The sequence below is a fragment of the Hypanus sabinus genome, chromosome 3 (assembly GCF_030144855.1).
Source record: "Hypanus sabinus isolate sHypSab1 chromosome 3, sHypSab1.hap1, whole genome shotgun sequence".
Classification (NCBI taxonomy): domain Eukaryota; kingdom Metazoa; phylum Chordata; class Chondrichthyes; order Myliobatiformes; family Dasyatidae; genus Hypanus; species Hypanus sabinus.
In genome coordinates, this window is record NC_082708.1 from 10,360,538 (window position 1) to 10,380,943 (window position 20,406).

Sequence of the window (20,406 nt, forward strand, 5' to 3'; positions counted from 1 at the left end):
TTTCAATGAATTATGGACTGTGTTCCCATATCCCTTTGTTGTACCTCACTCCTCAGTACCCCACTGTTCATTGTGTAAGACTACTCTGGTTGGTCCTATCAAAGTGCATCATCACCTTGCACTTGTTGCATTAAATTCTTTCTGCCATTTTTCAGCCCATTCAGCCCATTTCCTGCTGACCCAGTTTCTCTGCAAGCTCTGATTATCTTCCTTGCTCTCTACTACACCTCCAATCAGAATCAGGTTTACTTTAACTGGCATGTGACATGAAATTTGTTATCTTAGTAACAGCAGTTAAATGCAATACATAATATAGAAAAAATAAATCTTACTCAGTATACACATATTGAATAGATTAAAAATCATGCAAAAAACCAAAAATACTATATATTAAAAAAATGTGAGGTAGTGTCCAAGGGTTCAATGTCCATTTAGGAATCGGATGGCAGAGGGGAAGAAGCTGTTCCTGAATCGCTGAGTGTGTGCCTTCAGGTTTCTGTGCCTCCTACCTACTGGTAGCAGTGAGAAAAGGCATGCCCTGGATGCTGGAGGCCCTTAATAATAGACACTGCCTTTCTGAGGAACTGCTCCTTGAAGATGTCCTGGGTTCTTTGTAGGCTAGTACCCAAGACGGAGCTGACTAGATTTACAACCTTCTGCAGCTTATTTCGATCCTGTGCAGTTGTGACCCCTCCCCATAGCAGACAGTGATGCAGCCTGTCAGAATGCTCTCCATGGTACATCTGTAGAAGTTTTTGAGTGTATTTATTGACATGCCAAATCTGTTCAAACTCCTAATAAAGTATAGTTGCTGTCTTGCCTCCTTATAATTGTATCAATATGTTAGGACCAGGTTAAATCCTCAGAAATCTTGACACCCAGGAACTTGAAACTGCTCACTTGCTCCGCTTCTGATCCCTCTATTATCATCCCGATCATTGATGTAGATGACAAACGCCAGTGGACCCCACACCGATCCCTACGGCACTCCACTTGTCACAGGTCTCCAGTCAGAGAAGCAGCCATCTACTACTCCTCTCTGGCTTTTTCCACAAAGCCAATGTCCAATCCAAGTTACTTCCTCATCTTGAATGTTGAGTAACTGAATCTTCTTGACCAACCTCCCAAGTGGGACCTTGTCAAATGCCTTGCTGAAGATCACGTGCACAACTTCTACTGCCTTGTATCCAACTTTCCTGCTAACTTCCTCGCAAAACTCTTAAGACTGGTTAGACTATCCCTGATCAGTCCATGTCCATTGTAATACTCATATATCCGGTCTCTATACCTTCTAAAAAACTTTCCCACTACTGATGTTAGGCTCACTGGCCTATAATTTCCTGGGGATTATTTTTAGAACCTTTTTTAAGCAGCAGAACAACAGTAGCTATTTTCTAATCCTCCGGTACCTCATGATTTAACTATCTCTACTAGGGCCCCAGCAATTTCTGCAGCTGCCTCCCACAAGATTCTGAGGGAACACCCTGTCTGGCCCTGGGGATTTATCCACGTTGATTTGCCTCAAGACAGTAAACTCTTCCTCCTCCGTAATTTCTATTGGGTCTGTGACTTCTGTTGACTCCGTGTCCAACTCCTGAGTAAACACAGATGCAAAAAATTTATTTAAGATCTCCCCCATCAGAGCATCTATATATTTAATCCTGTCTTTTGTAAATAAGGGCTCCAAATTTTCAAAAATGTTTCATATTTATCTCTTAAATTATAAGTAATTTTTTCTAATGGAATACAACCATAGATTTCTTTCTTCCAAGAATCTATACTTAAATGTGTATCCGATTTCCAAGTAACTGAAAGAAATAAATATACATATTAAAGTTATTACGAATTCCATGGAGCATGTGGAGATCTTCCAACAACCAGGCATTCTTTCTTTCTTTCTTTCTTTTCTATAGGGCAGTTAGGGGGGAGGGGTTAAGGGGAGGGGGTATGGGTTATATACATTGTTTTTTCATACTTTGTAACCATTTAAAAATGCAATAAAAAAAGTTTAAAAAAAAAGATCTCCCCCATCATGCATAGATTACCATTTTGATCTTCCAGTGGACCAATTTTGTCCTTTGCAGTCCTTTTTTGCTTGATGTATCTGTGGAATCCCTTAGATTCTCCTTCACTTTTCGTGCTAGGACAACTTCATGCCTTCTATTAGCATCCCTCATTTATTTCTTTGAGTTTTCTCTTGCATTTTTTATACTCCTTAAATACCTCTGTTGTTCCTACCTGTTTACACCTTCTATGCACCTTTTTTTTCTTAACTAGTGCCTCAATACCACTTGAAAACCCGGATTCCCTAAACCTGTTATCATTGCCTTTCAAACTCTAGTTTAAACCACACCACCCCCCACCTTGCAGCACATACAAGCTTAGTATTTTCAAACTTTTACTTTTGAAGGCCTCCCACTTTGCCAGAAAACAACCTGTCATAATCTACACTTACCAGATCCTTTCTCATACCATCAAAATTGGCCTTTCTGCAATTTAGAATCTTAACCTGCAGATCATACCTATCTTTTTCCATACTTACTTTGAAAGTAATGGCATTATGATCACTAGGTGTAAGGTGTTCCCCTGCACAAACTTCTGTCACCTGTCTTGTCTCATTGTTGGGACATCTACGTACTGATGAAGGAAACTTTCCTGAATGCATTTGACAAACTCTATCCCATCTAGTCCTCTTACAGTACAGGATTCCCAGTCAGTATGTAGAAAGTTAACATCACCTACTAAAACAACTTCATGTTTCTTGTAACAGTCTGCAACCTATCTACAAATTTGTTCCTCTAAATCCCGTAGACTGTTGGGTGGTCTATAATATAGTTGCATTAATATGGCCATACCTTTCTTATTCCTCATTTCTACCCTTAATGCCTCACTAAATGAGTTCTCCAGTCTGTCCTGACTGAGCACTGGCTTGACATTTTCCCTGACTAGTAACACGACCCATCCCTGTTTAACCTGCCCACTCTGTCCCATCTAAATCAGCAGAACCCCGGAATATTGAGCTGCCAGTCCTGTCCCTCCGGCATCCAAGCTTCACTAGTGGCTACAATATCATAATTCCAGGAGTCGATCCGTGCCCTGAGCTCATTGGCCTTTCCTACGATACTTCTTGCGTTGAAGTAAATGCAGCTCAGGACGGTTGTCACACCAGGCTCAATGTTTTGCTTCCTGATTTTGTCTGAGGTCTTAACAATATATGTCTTCACAACCTCTCCTCTATCTGTTCTGGCACTCCAGTTCCCATCCTCCTGCAACTCTAGTTTAAACCTTGCAGCACTGGCAAACCATTGCTGCTCAACTATTAGTGCCCCTCCAGCTGCAAACCATTTCTTCTGTACAGGTCCCACCTTCCCTGGAAGAGAGCCCAACAATCCTCTGAGCCGTCTCCATTTCTTAGGTATGAGGTCCAATTCGTGTCTGATCTGCCCAGGGTGTCAGATCTTCAAGAAACTGAGTTGCTTAGTTTTTCGAAGTGACTCTTAACGTGTCTGCTTCTGTGGTGAATGACCTGGATTATTTTTCCTGTACTGGGAGAAATGGTGCAGCCCAGGAGATAACAGTTTTCTGTCACTGACCTGAGAATTACATCCATTTTCTGTCTGGTAACTTCTGCCAAAGAGAAGTTTGCTGGAGTTTCCATCTTGAGCCTAACATGTCTGACGAAATAAGAGGAACTACAATAAATAAAAAATAAACCCTTTAAAATTCCTTTGGTTTTTGGGTGTGTAATCTGTGGTGCATTGGACTGTGGAAGGAATTTTTTTTTCTACTTGGCAGTTGAGCTCTTATTTTACTGATGTTTTCTCTTCCTGAGGACTCTGTGAGGTTTCTGTGGCCTCATTCTTCCCAACGCCCCCACCCCCACCCTCGATTCATCTGCCTCGTCTTTCTCACCCCAGTGGCCTCCTTGTTAAACCCATCTGGAACCTCCCTGGGCTGTGACGAATGTGCATTTGCATTTCAAAAGTTCACAAAGGAGTTTGCAGTCCGGGAGGTTCTTTGACTTTGCAGTGACCTTGGAATGTACAAAATGCAGCAGCTAATTTGTGCACAGTGAGATCCCACTAACAGCATCCCGGTAATTACAATAAAAACGTTCAAAATGGTGGGTGATGGAAAATATATTGGTCAGGACCCCAGAGAAAATGCAAAATTCAGAGCCAATTTATTATCATATCACAATCCTGAGATTTGTTTTCTTGAGGGCATTCACAGTAAACGAAGACACAATAGAATCAGTCAAAGTCCGTGCCCAACAGAATGGACGTGCAACCTGTGTGCAAAGGACAAGCCATGCAAATACCAAAGGAAAAAATATAAATAGCATTGGTGTTTCCATACCAGGCCACAATGTAACCAGTCAATATACTCTCCATCACATCTACACAAGTTTGTCAGAGTTATAGATGACATGCTGAACCTTTGGAATCTTCGAAGAAAGCAGAGGTGCTCTTGTGCTTTCTTCATAATGGCACTTATGTGCTGGACCCAGAGCATACCCTCCGAAATGATAACACCGAGGAATTTAAAGTTGCTGACTCTCTTCACCTCTGATTCCCCCCAATGAGGACTGGCTCATGGACTTCCAGTGTTGTCCTCCTGAAGTCAATAATCAGCTCCTTGGTCCTGCTGACATTCAGTGAGAGGGTGCTGTTGTGGCACCACTCAGCCAGGTTTTCAATCTCCCTCCTAAATGCTGGCATGTCACGCACAACAGTGGTGTAATCAGCAAACTGGAATATGGCATTGGAGCTGTGCTTAGCCTCACAGTCATAAGTGTAAAATGAGTAGAGCCAGGGGCTAAGCACACAGCCTGTGGTGCATCTGTGTTGATGAAGATTGTGGAAGCGATGCTTTTGCCAATCGAAGCTGATTGGGGTCTACAGGTGAGGAAATTGAGGATCCAAATGCACAAGGAAGTATTGAGGCCATGCTCCTGAAGCCTATTGATTAGTTTGAGAGGATGATAGTATTGAATGCTGAGGTCTAGTCATTGAAGAGCGTCTTGATGCATGACATGCCCTGACCAACACAGCAAGTTCCTAATGCATTTATGTACAGTATATGATGAATAAAGTTAATAAAAGTTATAAGTTTTACCCATGTTTGGTCCATATCCCTCTAACCTTTCCTATCCATGTACCTGTCCAAGAGTCTTATAGATGTTGTTATTGTACCTGCTGCCACCACTACGTCTGGCAGCTCATTCCATATCTGTACCATCCCCCTCGGGTCTCTTTTAAATCTTCCCCCTTCCGCTGAAACCTGTGCCAGCTAGAGCAGCACGCACAAAGTGCTGGGGGAACTGGGTAGGTCAGGCAGCATCCAGGCTTGAAACGTCTGCTGTTCATTCCCTTTTCATACAGTTTGTTTAGATCAAATTATTACACAGTGCATTAAGTAAGTAAAATAATACTAGAGTAAGTATGCAGAATAAAGTGCGAAAGCTACTGAAAAAGTGCAGTGCAGGTAAACAATAAGTGCAAGATTATAATAACTTAGATTGTGAAGCCAAGAGACCTGTTTTATGGGATAGACACTATACTTGAGCCCGAGGTAGTCTATGCTTTTAGGCTTTTGTTTCTGCTGCCCAATGGGAGAGGGAGAAGAGAGAACGTCAGGATGACTGAGGTCTGTGATCATGCTGGCTACTTCACCGAGGTGGTGAAAAATGTAGACAGAGTCCATGGAGGGGAGGCTGGTTTCCGTGATACGCTGAGTGTGACCACAACTCTCTGCAGGTTTTTGCGGTGACATTGCTGTACTGAATTATGATGTATCCAGGTAGAAAATTGGTAGAAATAATTAAAGGGGGCATGTTGGAAAGGTGGGCAACAGGAATATTGGAATTATTCCTTCGCCCTGGTGAAGGGTCTCGGCCCGAAATGTCAATTATTAGTTTATTTCCATGGATACCAGACCTGCTGAAGTTCCTCTAGCACTTTGTGTACGTGTTGATTTGGATTTCCAGCATCAGCAGACTTTTTCATGTTTGGGATTACTCCCGTGTGGGACAATAGGGACTCAGCACTGTGACCTCCTTTGAGATATGAGATACTGAAGAAATTTTATTTACTCCTTACTGTCGCCCCTCTGCTGGCTGCATTTAGTTGATGAGTAACATTGCATGAGTAACAGTGACCATTGCATAGCAAGGCAGGGAAAGAATCTGCAGCAATGCCTGGTTGGGCCGCCTCGTTCTAAGCAAAGGAGCTGTTGCTGTTTCTGTTCTGTTAGGTTTTTTGTCCACGCAGTTTGTTTCTGACAGTGTCTGCCAAAGGGAAGGAAATCAGTAACTCTGCTCTTTGAGGTTTGATTAGTTGTTGGAAAATGTGATCTGCAGCTTAACCCCTTGTTTGCAAAGGTTTCTATCCTGTGCTGTGAAGTCTTTAGAGCTGGTGAGCTTGGCAAATACAAGCTGAGGGAATCCTAGAGCATTTACAACATTGAATAAGGCCACTCAGCCCATCATATTTTGTGATGGCATTAGGTTCTGGTCCACAAAGCCCTAAAATCGAAAGGAGATTTTAAGCCATATCCGATATGGATGCTGTATCTACAGGTACCCTCAATATAGGGAGGTTGTACAGTACCCATCTATTCTTCAAAGACTAGCTTACTTCCCTATCTAGTTAGTGCAGTGGGGTTTAGCTGCCAGTACCCACTGATTGAATGGTGAGTCTCCCCCTTCCCTACCAAAGGGATGTCAAGGAGCTAACAATGTAGTTTAAACAGTTATTTTGTTTTTAATGATGCACATTTAAATTTAGACAAATAGTTCTTAACACACATTTAACACTCACAGAGGAATACTACTGAATTACAAAAGATTTATGAACTATGAGGGGTTTCTAAATTGTTATGAATTAGAACATGCCAAAGAGTTGCAGATGAATGAGTTGGCTGTCACAGAAACTGAAGTTTGAGGAATGAATTCTAGTTGTTCTTTCTGTAATCCCATCGTTCTGACATTCCTATCAACCCCAATGCTTCTGATGTTTATACTCTTTCTGACTAGATGACATCATCTGCCTGAGATGTTTTAGAGATTAGAGATAAAGGTGGGAAGATGTGCCTGGAGGCTGTGGAAGTGAGCGAGGTCCTCAATGAATACTTCTCTTCGGTATTCACCATTGAGAGGGAACTTGATGATGGTGAGGACAATATGAGTGAGGTTGGTGTTCTGGAGCATGTTGATATTAAGGGAGAGGAGGTGTTGGAGTTGTTAAAATACATTAGGACGGATAAGTCCCCGGAGCCTGATGGAATATTCCCCAGGCTGCTCCACGAGGCAAGGGAAGAGATTGCTGAACCTCTGGCTAGGATTTTTATGTCCTCATTGACAACGGGAAGGGTACTGGAGGATTGGAGGGAAGCAAATATTGTCCCCTTGTTCAAAAAAAGGTAGTAGGGATAGTCCAGGTAATTATAGACCAGCGAGCCTTACTTCTGTGGTGGGAAAGCTGTTGGAAAAGATTCTTAGAGATAGGATCTATGGGCATTTAGAGAATCATGGTCTGATCAGGGACAGTCAGCATGGCTTTGTGAAGGGCAGATTGTGCCTAACAAGCCTGATAGAGTTCTTTGAGGAGGTGACCAGGCATATAGATGAGGGTAGTGCAGTGGATGTGATCTACGTGGATTTTAGTAAGGCATTTGACAAGGTTCCACATGGTAGGCTTATTCAGAAAGTCAAAAGGCATGGGATCCAGGGAAGTTTGGCCAGGTGGATTCAGAATTGGCTTGCCTGCAGAAGACAGAGGGTCATGTTGGAGGGAGTACAGTCAGATTGGAGGGTTGTGACTAGTGGTGTCCCACGAGAATCTGTTCTGGGACCTCTACTTTTTGTGATTTTTATTAATGACCTGGATGTGGGGGTAGGAGGGTGGGGTTGGCAAGATTGCAGATGACACAAAGGTCAGTGGTGTTGTAGATAGTGTAGAGGATTGTCGAAGATTGCAGAGAGACATTGATAGGATGCAGAAGTGGGCTGAGAAGTGGCAGATGGAGTTCAACCCGGAGAAGTGTGAGGTAGTACATTTTGGAAGGACAATCTCCAAGGCAGAGTACAAAGTAAATGGTAGGATACTTAGTAGTGTGGAGGAGCAGAGGGATCTGGGGATATATGTCCACAGATCCCTGAAAGTTGCCTCACAGGTAGATAAGGTAGTTAAGAAAGCTTATAGGGTGTTAGCTTTTATAAGTCGAGGGATAGAGTTTAAGAGACGTGATGTAATGATGCAGCTGTATAAAACTCTAGTTAGGCCACACTTGGAGTACTGTGTCCAGTTCTGGTCGCCTCACTATAGGAAGGATGTGGAAGCATTGGAAAGGGTACAGAGGAGATTTACCAGGATGCTGCCTGGTTTAGAGAGTATGGATTATGATCAGAGATTAAGGGAGCTCGGGCTTTCCTCTTTGGAGAGGAGGAGGGTGAGAGGAGACATGATAAAGGTGTACAAGATATTAAGAGGAATAGACAGAGTGGACAGCCAGCGCCTCTTCCCCAGGGCACCACTGCTCAGTACAAGAGGACATGGCTTTAAGGTAAGGGGAGGGAATTTCAAGGGGGATATTAGAGGAAGGTTGTTCACTCAGAGAGTGGTTGGTGCGTGGAATGCACTGCCTGAGTCAGTGGTGGAGGCAGATACACTAGTGAAGTTTAAGAGACTACTAGACAGGTATATGGAGGAATTTAAGGTGGGGGGTTATATGGGAGGCAGGGTTTGAGGGTCGGCACAACATTGTGGGTCGAAGGGCCTGTTATGTGCTGTACTATTCTATGTTCTATGTTTTCCTGATACTTTTGCTGGGACAAAGTAACTCGCACAGATGGTCTGAAAAGCTTATGGTGAGAGATTCCTAGCATCCACAATTAATGCTTATCCTCTGAGTTCACAAATATCCCAACTTGTAACCATCTTTGATGTGCCGAGTGACATAACCCCATAGTCTTGCATTTGGCTAACGGAGTCAAGATGTCTCCTGGCCTCTTTGCTTTGTGAAACTCTTGTCTCCAACTTCAACCAGGTTGCAGCTTGGAATTTACACATTGCTGACAGGAGGCATGAACAAAAAGCTGAGCAGAGATCATTTGTTAAAAGCTTTATCACCACCAGCTCTGACCCTTTGGAAAGGTCGTGCAGCTGTGCTGGAAAACTGAGTCTGGCGACAAGCCTCTTGGGCACTATAAAGTGAACATCCATCACAGTCTCTGCCTAAAAAGAGCTTTCCAGTCTAATGCTACTGAGCTCATAGCTGCACAACCTGTGACTTTTTTTTTGATCCGGTGTGGAATAGGCCCTTCCAGCTCTTTGAGAGCAACGCCACAACCTGGATTAAGTCTACCCTAATCACGGGACAATTTACAATAACCAGTTAGCTACTCAGTACGTTTTTGGACTTTGGGGAGGAAAGCGGAGCGCCTGAAGAAGCCCACACAGTCCACAGGGAGGACATACAGGGAGTCCTTGCATAATGGCACCGGAATTTAACTCTGAGCTCTGGAACGCTCCGCGCTGTCATAGCGTCACGCCAACTGCTACACTAGGGTGGCGCCCAAGAAATACGGAGCGCTTCATGAATTTGTGTGTCATTCTTGTAGTTAAGCTGCCCCTCCCTGTTAGATCACCATCACCAAATCCATCCAGGGGACCAATAGCTCATCTGGAGGAGATGCTCTAATCCTGTTTATAGGGCACTACAGTACAGACACAGGTCCATGGTAGCATTTCATTTTTGGAAATCCAAGTATGTTTAACTGTGCTGGGTTTCCCAACTATCACTATGTCGAAGGATCAATGTTGAGCTTATTATAAGAAAATGCATGTACAGGTTCAATGAAAAACCTTCTCGTAGCAGCATCGCAGGCACGTTGCATCATGTAAGCAGCATTCACAAGAAAAAATATCTTTACAAAAAAGAGCACAATTAGATTTTTTAGAAGTCCATTTAAGTGCAAAATGATAAAAACTGTCATAGTGTAGTGATTAGGGTTTTGCCAGTAGGTTCAAGAAGCAAATGGTTGAAATGAAGTAGCTGTTGGTGTGAACCTGCTGGTGTGGGACCTCAGGTTTCTGTCCTTACTGCCTGATGGGAGCTTGAGAAGTTGCCATGTCCCGGATGGTGGATGTTACCTTTTTGTGTCAGTGCCCCCTGTAGACACTTGCAGTGGTGTGAAAGGATGTTCCTGCGATGTGTTAGGCAGAGTCCACTACTCTCTGTAGCTTCTTGCACTTCTATACATTCAAATGACTGTACCAGAGCAGGATGCAACCAGTTAAAATCGCTACTACCCTCTGGGTGAGAAACGTTCCACTCCTCTTAAAAAAAAAGTAAAATCCGAAATTCAGGCTGATGATGTGTAGTCTTCAAAGGGGGTGCTGCAATGTCAGTAAACCCAATATAATAAGACCATAAGACATTGAAGCAGTATTAGGCCATTGGACCCATCGAGCCTTCTACTACATTTGATCTTGGCTGATTTATTATCCCTCTCAACCCCATTTTCCTCCCTTCTCCCTGTAGCCTTCTATGCCTTGACTAATCAAGAACCCACCAACCTCCACTTTAAATATTCTCAAGATTTGGACCTTTGCAACTGCTTGTGGCAATACATTCCACAGATTTGCCACCCTGGCTAAAGAAATTCCTCTTCATCTCTGTTCTAAAGGGTCGTTCTGAGGCTGTGCCCCCGGCCCTCATCTTTAGATGGGAACATTTTCTCTATCTACTCAATCTAGGCCTTTCCCCCCTCCAGTGAGTACAGGCACAGAACCATCAAATGCTCTTCTTATGTTAACCTTTTCAGTCCCAGGATCATTCTCATCAACTTTCTGTGAATTCTGGCTCTCGCCAATGCCAGCACATCCTTTCTTAAATATTACAGTCCAGAGCAACACATACAAACTGCCGGTGGGACTCAACAGGTTAGGCGGCGTTGATGGAGAGGAACACGCAGTTGGAATTTAGGGTTCGGGTTCTTCATTGGAGCTGGAAAGGAAAGGGGGATGATGCCAGAATAAGAAGTTGGTGGGGATGTTGGGTTGGGGAAGGGGTTCAAGCTGGCAGGTGATAGGTGAAACCAGGTGAGGGGAGGAAGGTAGGTGAGCGGGGGAGGAAGACTGAAGTAGGAAGCTGGGAGGTAGTAGGTGGGAAAAGTAAAGAGCTGGAGAAGAAGGAGTCTGATAGGAGAGGAGAGTGGACCAAGGGAGAAAGGGAAGGAAGGGGGAAACCAGGTGAGAAGGGAGGAGCTAAAATGAGGAATGGAAAAAGAGAGGAGAGGGAAAAATTACCAGAAGTTAGGGAAAACGATGTTCATGTTATCAGGTTGGTGGCTACCCAGATGGAATATGATGTGTTGCTTCCCCAACCTGAAAGTAGCCTCATCGTGGCAGAAGAGGCGGTCATGGTCCACATATTGGAATGGGAAGTAGAATTAAAATGGGTAGCTGTTAGGGAAGATTGCCTTTTGTGATGGACGGAGTGATGGGAAACTGGGATCAAAGTGGAGATAAAGCCATTGGAAGAATAGCTGTAGTCTCTTTGAATGGAAGTGCAGAGAGATGTGGTCCTGCTTCAATTTCCTTGTGTTTTATTTTTCTTTCAAACTAGTATTGACAAGGGGATTTGCTTGGTGTCTTAGCTAAAATATAATCACTAGACCTACATCTAAATAATAATTGTCTGGTTGACATGAGGGGGTTGATTGGTTCTTAATTAGTAAGGGCGTCAAAGGTTACGGGGAGAATGCAGGAGAATTGGGGTTGGGAGAGATAGTAAATCAGCCATGATAGAATGGTGGAGAAGACGATGGGCTGAATGGCCTATTTCTGCTCCAATGTAGCATGGTCCTTCATGTTGTTGTTCAAGTTTACTGTAGGCAAAACTTGGTCCCATTGTTGCTACTCCTGAATTTGGCTATGATTTCTGTTTTGATTGTCAAGCCCTCTGAGAGTTGACACAAAGTGTAGCATCAAATGAGTCTGCGTGGGAGGTTGAAAAACGAGGTTCAAAGGTCAAAATGTATTTCTGAAGGCTGGTGGGTGACAACTAGAAGTGTAGCATATACAGCAGAGATTATGGTAATGATGGGAAACTATTTGGTTGCAACTTCCAGCATTCCAGTGTAAACTGGGATATGAATCTGTCTCTGCTCCCCTCCACTGTTTCCTTCCTGTGGACAGCTTGACATTTAAAAGAATTTTCTTTCCCCTTCCTCCATCCCTACCAGTTTCTCTTCTCTGTATATTTTGTTGTGTAAATTGTATATTATTTGTTAGTTATGTTTGTAATGGTCTCTGCTGCATTTGGGAGCAGCTAATTTCAAAGTGAAAGTCGAAGTAAATTTACTATCAAAGTGTGTATATGTTACCATAAAGGACCTTGAGATTCATTTTTTTGCAGGCATTTGTAGGAAAATAATTTATTTAGCAATACAGTGTGGAGTAGGCCCTTCTAGCCATTCAAGCAGCGCTGCCCCATCATCCCCATTTTGACCCTCACCTTATCACAAGACAATTTACAATAACTACTTAACTGCCCAGTAGGCCTTTGGACTGTTGGACGAAACTGGAGCTCCAGGGAGAAAACCCATGTATTCCGTGGGGAAGCTGTGCAGACTCCTGACAGGGTGCCAGGATTGAATTCCGAAGTCCGACGGGCTGAGATGTAAGAGCATTGCGCTAACTTCTACGCTATTACTGCTTGGAGTACAGCAGTAAAGAAGTACAATAGAATTTCCCCCACCCCAACCATAAACAACAAAGACTGAAAAACAGCCATCGTGCCAAAAAGACAAATTATGTAAATAAAAATAATACTGAGAACGTGAGTTGCAGAGTCTAGAAAAAGTGAGGCTGTAGAATCAGTTCAGAGTTGAGGTGAGTGAAGTTATTCATGCTGGTTCAGAAGCCTGATGGTTAAAGGGTACTATCTGTCCCTGAACCTGGTGGTGTGGGACCTAATGGTAGCAGTGAGAAGAGAGCATGGCCTGGATGGTGAACCTTGATGGTGTTTACACAGACCTCTTAAGTAATTAGAGGTACTAGCATGCCTTCTTTGTAAAGGTACTTACAAGCTAGCCCAGGACAGATCCTCCGAAGGAATTTAAATGTACTGATAGTCCCCACCTCGGATCTCCTAATGAGGACTGGCTCACGGACCTCCGGTCCCTCCTCCTCTAGTCTTTGGTTTTGCTGACATCGAGAGAAAGGTGGTTATAAACAGGGAAGTGAACTAGTCTGAGAATTTGGTAGCTACAGTATAATCTCCCTTTAGTGAGGGTACTTGTAGGCATTTGTATCAGATAGGGCTTAAGGTCTTCACTTTGCATTTAAAACTCTGCAATCAGCAAACCCAGTACCAACACAGGTTGATGCCGAGGTGGAACGCGGTGGCCTTTATGAACTGAGCAGAGGGGGTGTTGTTTGTGTGGGGAGGGGCACAACTTTGCATTAATATAGAGCAATATTATGATCGTACAGGCAGATACATAAGGGACTCTGGATGATAGGAAAATGGAGGGTTAGATTGATCAGAAGGTAGGTTATAAGTTTGGCACGACACTGTGGGCTGAAGGGCCTGTACTGTCCTGTAGTATTCTAAGTTATATAGATAATGTTATAGAGAGCCTTGTGCAGCAAAGAGGATTGGTGTAGGTAGGTACCGCAGCCAGCACGATTGAGATGGACTGAAGGGCGTGTTTCAGTGCTGCTGAGTTTTGCAGTTAACATGAGATTCTGCAGGTGCTGGAAACCCAAGAGTAACTTATACAAAATGCTGGAGGAACTCAGCAGGGTCCTGACGAGGGGTCTTGTCCCCAAATGTTGGCTGTTTATTCCTTTCCGTAGATGCTGGCTGACTTGCTGAGTTTACTTGCGCTACACTGTACACTTCTCTGATTCTCTACCAGACTGGTAACCACAAGACTCCTGGCCAAGCTGTGAGTCATTGTGTAAGTCACACATTCTATTGTAATACAGTGAGTGCTCTGGCCAAGGGTGGGGTGTGTGTTTGCAGATCCCAGGGTGAAACATCCTAGTTATAATGGAGATTTTGACAATGTGGATTATACTCCAACTCTCACAGAAGTGTACACTTACATAGTGAAGGCAGCGATAACAACTTTTGATCTATTACCCTAAACTGCCATTTAACTTCCTGTGAACTGTGTGCCTCATGTTAAGGAGACACTGACCGACCACATTGTGCTAAGAAAACAGTCTTCCTTCCGTCAAGAACGTTAATGAAATAAACTGTGTTTGGTGCTTGTTTAAATCCAGATTGAAGAGTCAAGATTGTTTATTGTCATTCTTCGTGAGTGTAAAGGAGAAAGAAATAATTGTTACTCTGGATCCAATGCGGCATAAAAAAAACACAATAAACATAAAGAATGCAATAAATATAAATATAAAAGCAATCCTATAAATCACAATGTCCAAGTAACTTGATTGATTTATTTACATACATTGATTGTAGTTGCATCACGATGGTGGTGGTGGTGGGTTAGTTGATCAAGGTGTTGGGGTGTAGTTGTCCTGGTGTGGATGTTGTGCAGCCTGCTCCCTGATGGAAGTTGGACCCACAGCCCATAATTAGGGTGGGTGGGATCCTTCATGATCTGATGGTGAGCATTCTAACTGGCTACATCATTGTCTGATATGGGAGGGGTGTTGCGGAGCAATGCACAGGATTGAAATAAACTGGAGAAAACTGAAAGCTCAGTCAGCTTTATCCTGGGCACCAGCCTCCCCAACATCTGAAACATCTACAAGGAGTGATGCCTCAAAACGGCAGCATCCAACATTAAGGACCCGCATCACCCAGGATATACCCTCCTCTCGTTGCTACCGTCAGGCAGGAGGTACAGAAGCCTGAAGAGACACACTCAACGATCCGGGAACAGCTTCTTCCCCTCTGCCATCTGATTTCTGAACAGACATTGAACCCGTGAACACTACCTTACTGCAGATTTTTGCACTACTTATTTAACTTTTAAAATATATACATATATCTTACTGTAATTTACAGTTTTTATTATGTAGTGCAATGCACTGCTGCTTAAGAACAAATTTCATGATGCATGCAAGTGATATTAAATTTGATTCTGAAATTACTTGCCCTTTCTATATGTATGTCCTTGGTGGTTAGGCTGGTGCTGGTGTTGTGTTGAGCAGTTTTAACTTCCTGTTGTAGAGCCCTGCTATCAGCCACAGTGCAGTTTTCATTCCACGCAATGATGCAGTGTGTTAAGATGCTTTCAACCTCACATCTGTAGAAGGCCTGGAGTACGGATGTGCAAAGTCCAGCTCTCTTCGACTTCCTCAGAAAGTAAACGCATTGGCGTGCTTTCCTGACTCCGGAGGATGCGATCAGGGATCAGAAGAGGTTGTACGAGATGTGCACTCCCAAGCGTACAAAACTGCTTGCAGTTTCCACTGCTGATCTGCTGGTATAAAGAGAGCTGTAGGTGGTGCGGATTTTCCTGAAGTCGATGACTGTGTCTTCTGTCCTGCTGACACTGAGAGAGAGTTTTCCAGGCCTCGAGCTTTTACAGCACCTCTCTGTAGGGTGCCTCAGATGATCAAATGCCAGAGCAGACTCGATGAGCCGAGTGGCCTAATTCTGCTCCAATATCTGTTGTTGGTGATGAGCCCCACCACCGGCAAAATAGACAATGAGACTGCTCAGGGGTTTAGGCCCTGCAATTGTGTATGAGCAATGGGCTGAGCACACAGTATAGCCACTAATTTTTACCCTGGGAAAAAGACTTGCACCCTTTTACATTTTCCACCTTTGCACGGTTGTGCGTTCCACTGCTGATGTACCCAGTGCTGCAGAGGAGAATGCCAGTATGCTGCCTGGATTGAAGCGCACGACTTATGAAGAAAGGCTGAGCGAGCCTGGGCTTTTCCCTTTGGAGTGTAAGAGGATGAAAGGCAAGACGATAACTGTACACAGATAATAAGAGGCATAGATTGAGTGGACAGCCAATAGAACATAGAACATTACAGGCCTTTTGACCCACAATGTTGTCCCAGCCTTTTAACCTAATCTGAGATCTAATCCTGCATAGCTCTCCATTTTTACACCGTCTATCTTAAGAGTTTCTTAAATGCCCCTATAATATCTCCCTCTACCACCACCACTCCGGAGTGTATTCCATGCACCTACCGCTCAGTGCGGGGGAAAAAGATTACTTCTGATATCCCCCCCCCCCCCCTCAATATTTCCTTCCGATTACGGGAATGGAGCTTGTTTTGTTGCTGTGGCTCTGTTCCTGCTGTTGTTGTTGCTTCTGTTGTTCTGTTGAGCATGGTGGTGGGCATGCTATGTTGGTGCTGGAATGTGTTATGATGCTTGTGGGATATCCCTATCATATTCTTAGGTGGTGTCGGTTGGTAACACAATTGCCACACTGTTCCACTGTATAGCCGATGAAATAAATGGAATCTGATTATGCTCTCACCACCACAGGAAATCTGCAACAGCCCTCACCTCTTTGTGGACGGAATGAGTGCCCATGACCTCAACCAAGGCCAGCTGGGGAACTGTTGGTTTGTGGCAGCCTGCTCCTGCTTGGCCTCGAGGGACGCCTTGTGGCAAAAGGTACGTGTCTCTATAAATCTCTCCCATTGTTCCTCTCCTTAGGAGAGCTTGAGCAGCCCAAGGGGTTTCCTCTTTGGAGCGACTTGATAGGAGTGTACAAGATGATAAAAGGCATGGACTGAGTGGTCAGCCCGACACTTGTCCCATAGCAGAAATGGCTAATATGAGGGAGCATAATTTTAAGAGGATTGGAGGAAAGTATAGGAGTGATGTCAGAGATAGTTTCCTTATACAGAGGATAGTGAATGCATGGGTGGAACAGACTGCCAAGGACTGATGGTAGAGGCAGATGCACTGGAGTCATTCATTGGATGGAAGAAAAAAGGATGACTGCAAGGGAGAGAAGAGTGGTGGGGTGGAGATGGGTCTTTCCCAAAGGAGGTGTAAGGTGCTCCTTCCCTCCGCTAGCCTGTAGGTCACCCTTGGGCAAGATGTAGCACCTGTTTAGCCCCCCAATCAGACCATATAGCCATACAGGATGGTACGGACAGCACAGCACACCTGTGGATGTGAACTTCTCTCCACTGAAGACATTTATAGCTGTAGGTGCAGAAAGAAGACCTGAAAGATCATCGGGGACACCAGTCACCCCAGCCATCATCTGTTTCAGCCGCTTCCATCTGGCAAGCGGGACCGCAGCATTAAAGCCAGGACCAACAGGCTATGGGACAGCTTCTTTCTACAAGCCTTTAGACTTTTAAATTCACATGTCTGTACATTGCAACGGAGTCATAACACAAAGATTGTTGTGAGATGGATGTAAGAGTTAAATAAATTCTTCCAGTCAGGGTCACGTGAAACCATGGGAGCAGGTGGCAGATGGTCGTATGAGCGGCTGGTGTATCTCACAGGTCCTGGTTATGTGATGGTCTCTGAAGAGTATTGATAATGACTGGGGTCACCCATCTTGTAAAGGCACTGCCCATAATAAGGCAACGGCAACAGAGCATAACTTCAGTAGAAAAATTTGGCAGGGGCAATCATGGTCACAGAAAGATCACGATTGCCTCTGTTATATGACGGCGCATAACAAATGAAGGATAGGAGGGAAAGGTTAAATTGACATTAGGCGGCACAACAAGATGGGCTGAAGGGTGCGTACTGTGCTGTACTGTCTACCTTTAATTGGATGTCTGTGTGGGTTTCCTCTGGGTGCTCCGGTTGACCTCCACATTCAAAGATGTACATGCTGGTAGGTCACATGAGTGTAATTGGGCGGTGTGGGCTTGTCGGGCCAGAAGCGCTTGCTGTATCCATGAATAAATACGTAAAAACAAAGATGACTACAGTCCAGACTCTGAAGCTGTGCAGCTGTGTCCGGTGGTGTGCCACAGGGGTCAGTGCAAGGACTGTTGTTAATCATTGTTTATATAAATGATTTGGATGAGAATGTACAAGGTGTGCTTAGTAAGTTTGCAGATGACACTAAATCAATATTGTTGTAAACTATGAAGTTTATTAAAAATTATAAGGGGAACTTGTTCAGTTGGTTAAGTGGGCCAAGGAATGGCAAATAGTGTTTAGATAAGTATGAGGTGTTATGATTTGTGAAGTCATACCAGGCCTGAACTTTCACAGTGAACTGTAGGGCTACAGGGGTGTGTTGTAGACCCAGAGGTAATTAGGAGTCCGAGAAAATCGCTCCTGAAAGTGGTGTCACAGGTGGATAGGGTCATGAAGAAGACATGTAGCATGTTGGCAACATGCCTCAGGGCATTAACTATAGGAGCTGGTGCATTATGTTACAGTTATACAAGACCTGATGAAGGGTTTTGGCCTGAAATGTCGACTGTTTATTCCCCTCCATAGATGCTGTCTGGCCTGCTGAGCATATTGTGTGTGTTGCTCAAGAGTTCCTGCATCTGCAGAATCTCTTGTGTTTAAGTTAAGATGCTGGTGATATCTCACCTGGAGTATTAATTCCAGTTTTGGTCACCCTGTTATAAAAAAAGACATACTTGAGCCAGCAAGAGTGCAAAGAAGAACTACGAAGATGCCACCGGGACCTGAGGGCCTGAGTTACAGGAGGAGGTTGGACAGGGGAGAACTTCATTCCTTGGAGAATAGGAGACGGAAGGGTGACCTTGCAAAGGTTTATGAGTGAGCATAGATAGGGCATGTGGCCCTTTTTCCAGGGTTGGGGAATCAAGAACTAGAAGGTGCACTTTTAAAGTGAGAAGGAAAAGGACTTTAGGGGCAACTTCTCTTTGCAGAGAGTGATGAATATATAGATTGAGTTGCCAGAGGAAGTGATGTTGGTGAGTACAATCTTTAAAAGGCAGTTGGATTGATACAGAGACAAAGGTTTGGAGAGTTACAGTACTGGCTTAGATGGACATCTTGGTTTCATGGGCTGATGAGCCAGTTTCTATGTTGTATTACTCAATGACTCTAAGCCTTAGATAAGGGCCCAACAAAACCTTAAGAGATGATGGATGTATCATAGCAATTCAGGCTTCTCTGTGGTACAAAGTCTTACGGGGTAGATGCAGAATTGATATTTCCCTTGGTTGGAGTGTCCAGGTCCAGGGGTCAGAATAAGGGTTGGCCATTCAGAGGAGAGGATAGGTAATGAACCTTTGGAACTCTCCCTGTCAGTTGCCATGCTAGTAGAAAGGGTGGTAAAGAAGGTGTACGCCATACTTACCTGCATTGGTTGGGTTATTAAGTATAAGAGTTAAGAAGTCATATTGGAGGCACATGAAACTTTAGTTAGGCCACACTTTGATTATCGTGTGTAGTACTGGATGCCCCATTAAGGAAGGATGCGGCGGGTTTGGAATGAGATCCTAGATTGATGAAGGGTCTCAGCCCTAAACTTATTTACTCCCCATTATACCTGCAGGCATTTGGGGCAGCAGTGAAGTTTCTCCATCTCTGTCTGTCCTTGGCCAGAAACCAATTTTGGTTTTGGTCTTGGTGGTGGTCTTCCTTCATCATACCATTAGCTTCCTGATGGTTTTCATGACTGTTGGCTATGCTAGGTGGGGACTCAGGAACACTGTTGCACTCCGATGTGTGATTCTTCATTACTGTCTCTGTAACAATTTTGTTTGACCTATCAGGGTTATTAGCAATTTATTTTCATCTAAGTACTTACTTACGAATCTCTTAAATGTCACTGATGTATTTACCTCTATCACCACCCAAGCAGTGCACTCCAGGCACCCACCACTCTGTGTGTTATATATATAAAAAAACAAAAAAAACCCCGACTTTCCCCCTATACTTTAACCCACCATTATATGAAGAGCTTAAGATAAAAGAACCCTTGGAGTAAGTGATCATAAAATGATCGAATTCACTCTGAAATTTGAGGAGAAGCTAAAGTCGGATGTATCAGTATTACAGTGGAGTAAAAGGAATTATAGGGGCATGAGAGAGGAGTTGGCCAGAGTTGATTGGAAAAGAATACTGGCAGGGATGATGGTAGAGTAGCAATGGCTGGAATTTCCAGAAGCAATCTGGAAGGCACAGGGTATATACGTCTCAAAGAGGAAGGAGTATTCTCAAGGCAAGAAGATACAACTGTGGCTAACAAGAGAAGTCAAAGCCAGCATAAAAGCCAACAAAAGGGCATATAATAGACCAAAAATTAGTGGGAAGTTGGAGGATTGGGAAGCTTTCAAATACCAACGGAAGGCAACTAGAAAAACAATTAAGAAAGTAAAGATGGAATACAAAGTAAGCTAGCCAATAATAAAGTGTAAATAAAGATACATAAAGTGTAAAAGAGAGGTGAGAGTGGATATCAGACTGCTGGAAAATGATGCTGGAGAG

At 43.8% G+C, this 20,406-nt stretch overlaps 1 protein-coding gene across 1 annotated transcript in view; it reads left to right on the forward strand.

Moving 5' to 3' along the window:
• capn5a (calpain 5a) overlaps nucleotides 1-20,406 on the forward strand; it is a 150,212-nt gene that overhangs the window by 52,484 nt on the left and 77,322 nt on the right. Inside the window, exon 3 of the mRNA XM_059963728.1 lies at nucleotides 16,495-16,626. Coding sequence (XP_059819711.1) covers nucleotides 16,495-16,626 — 132 coding nt within the window. The remainder of the gene's footprint in view (nucleotides 1-16,494; nucleotides 16,627-20,406) is intronic.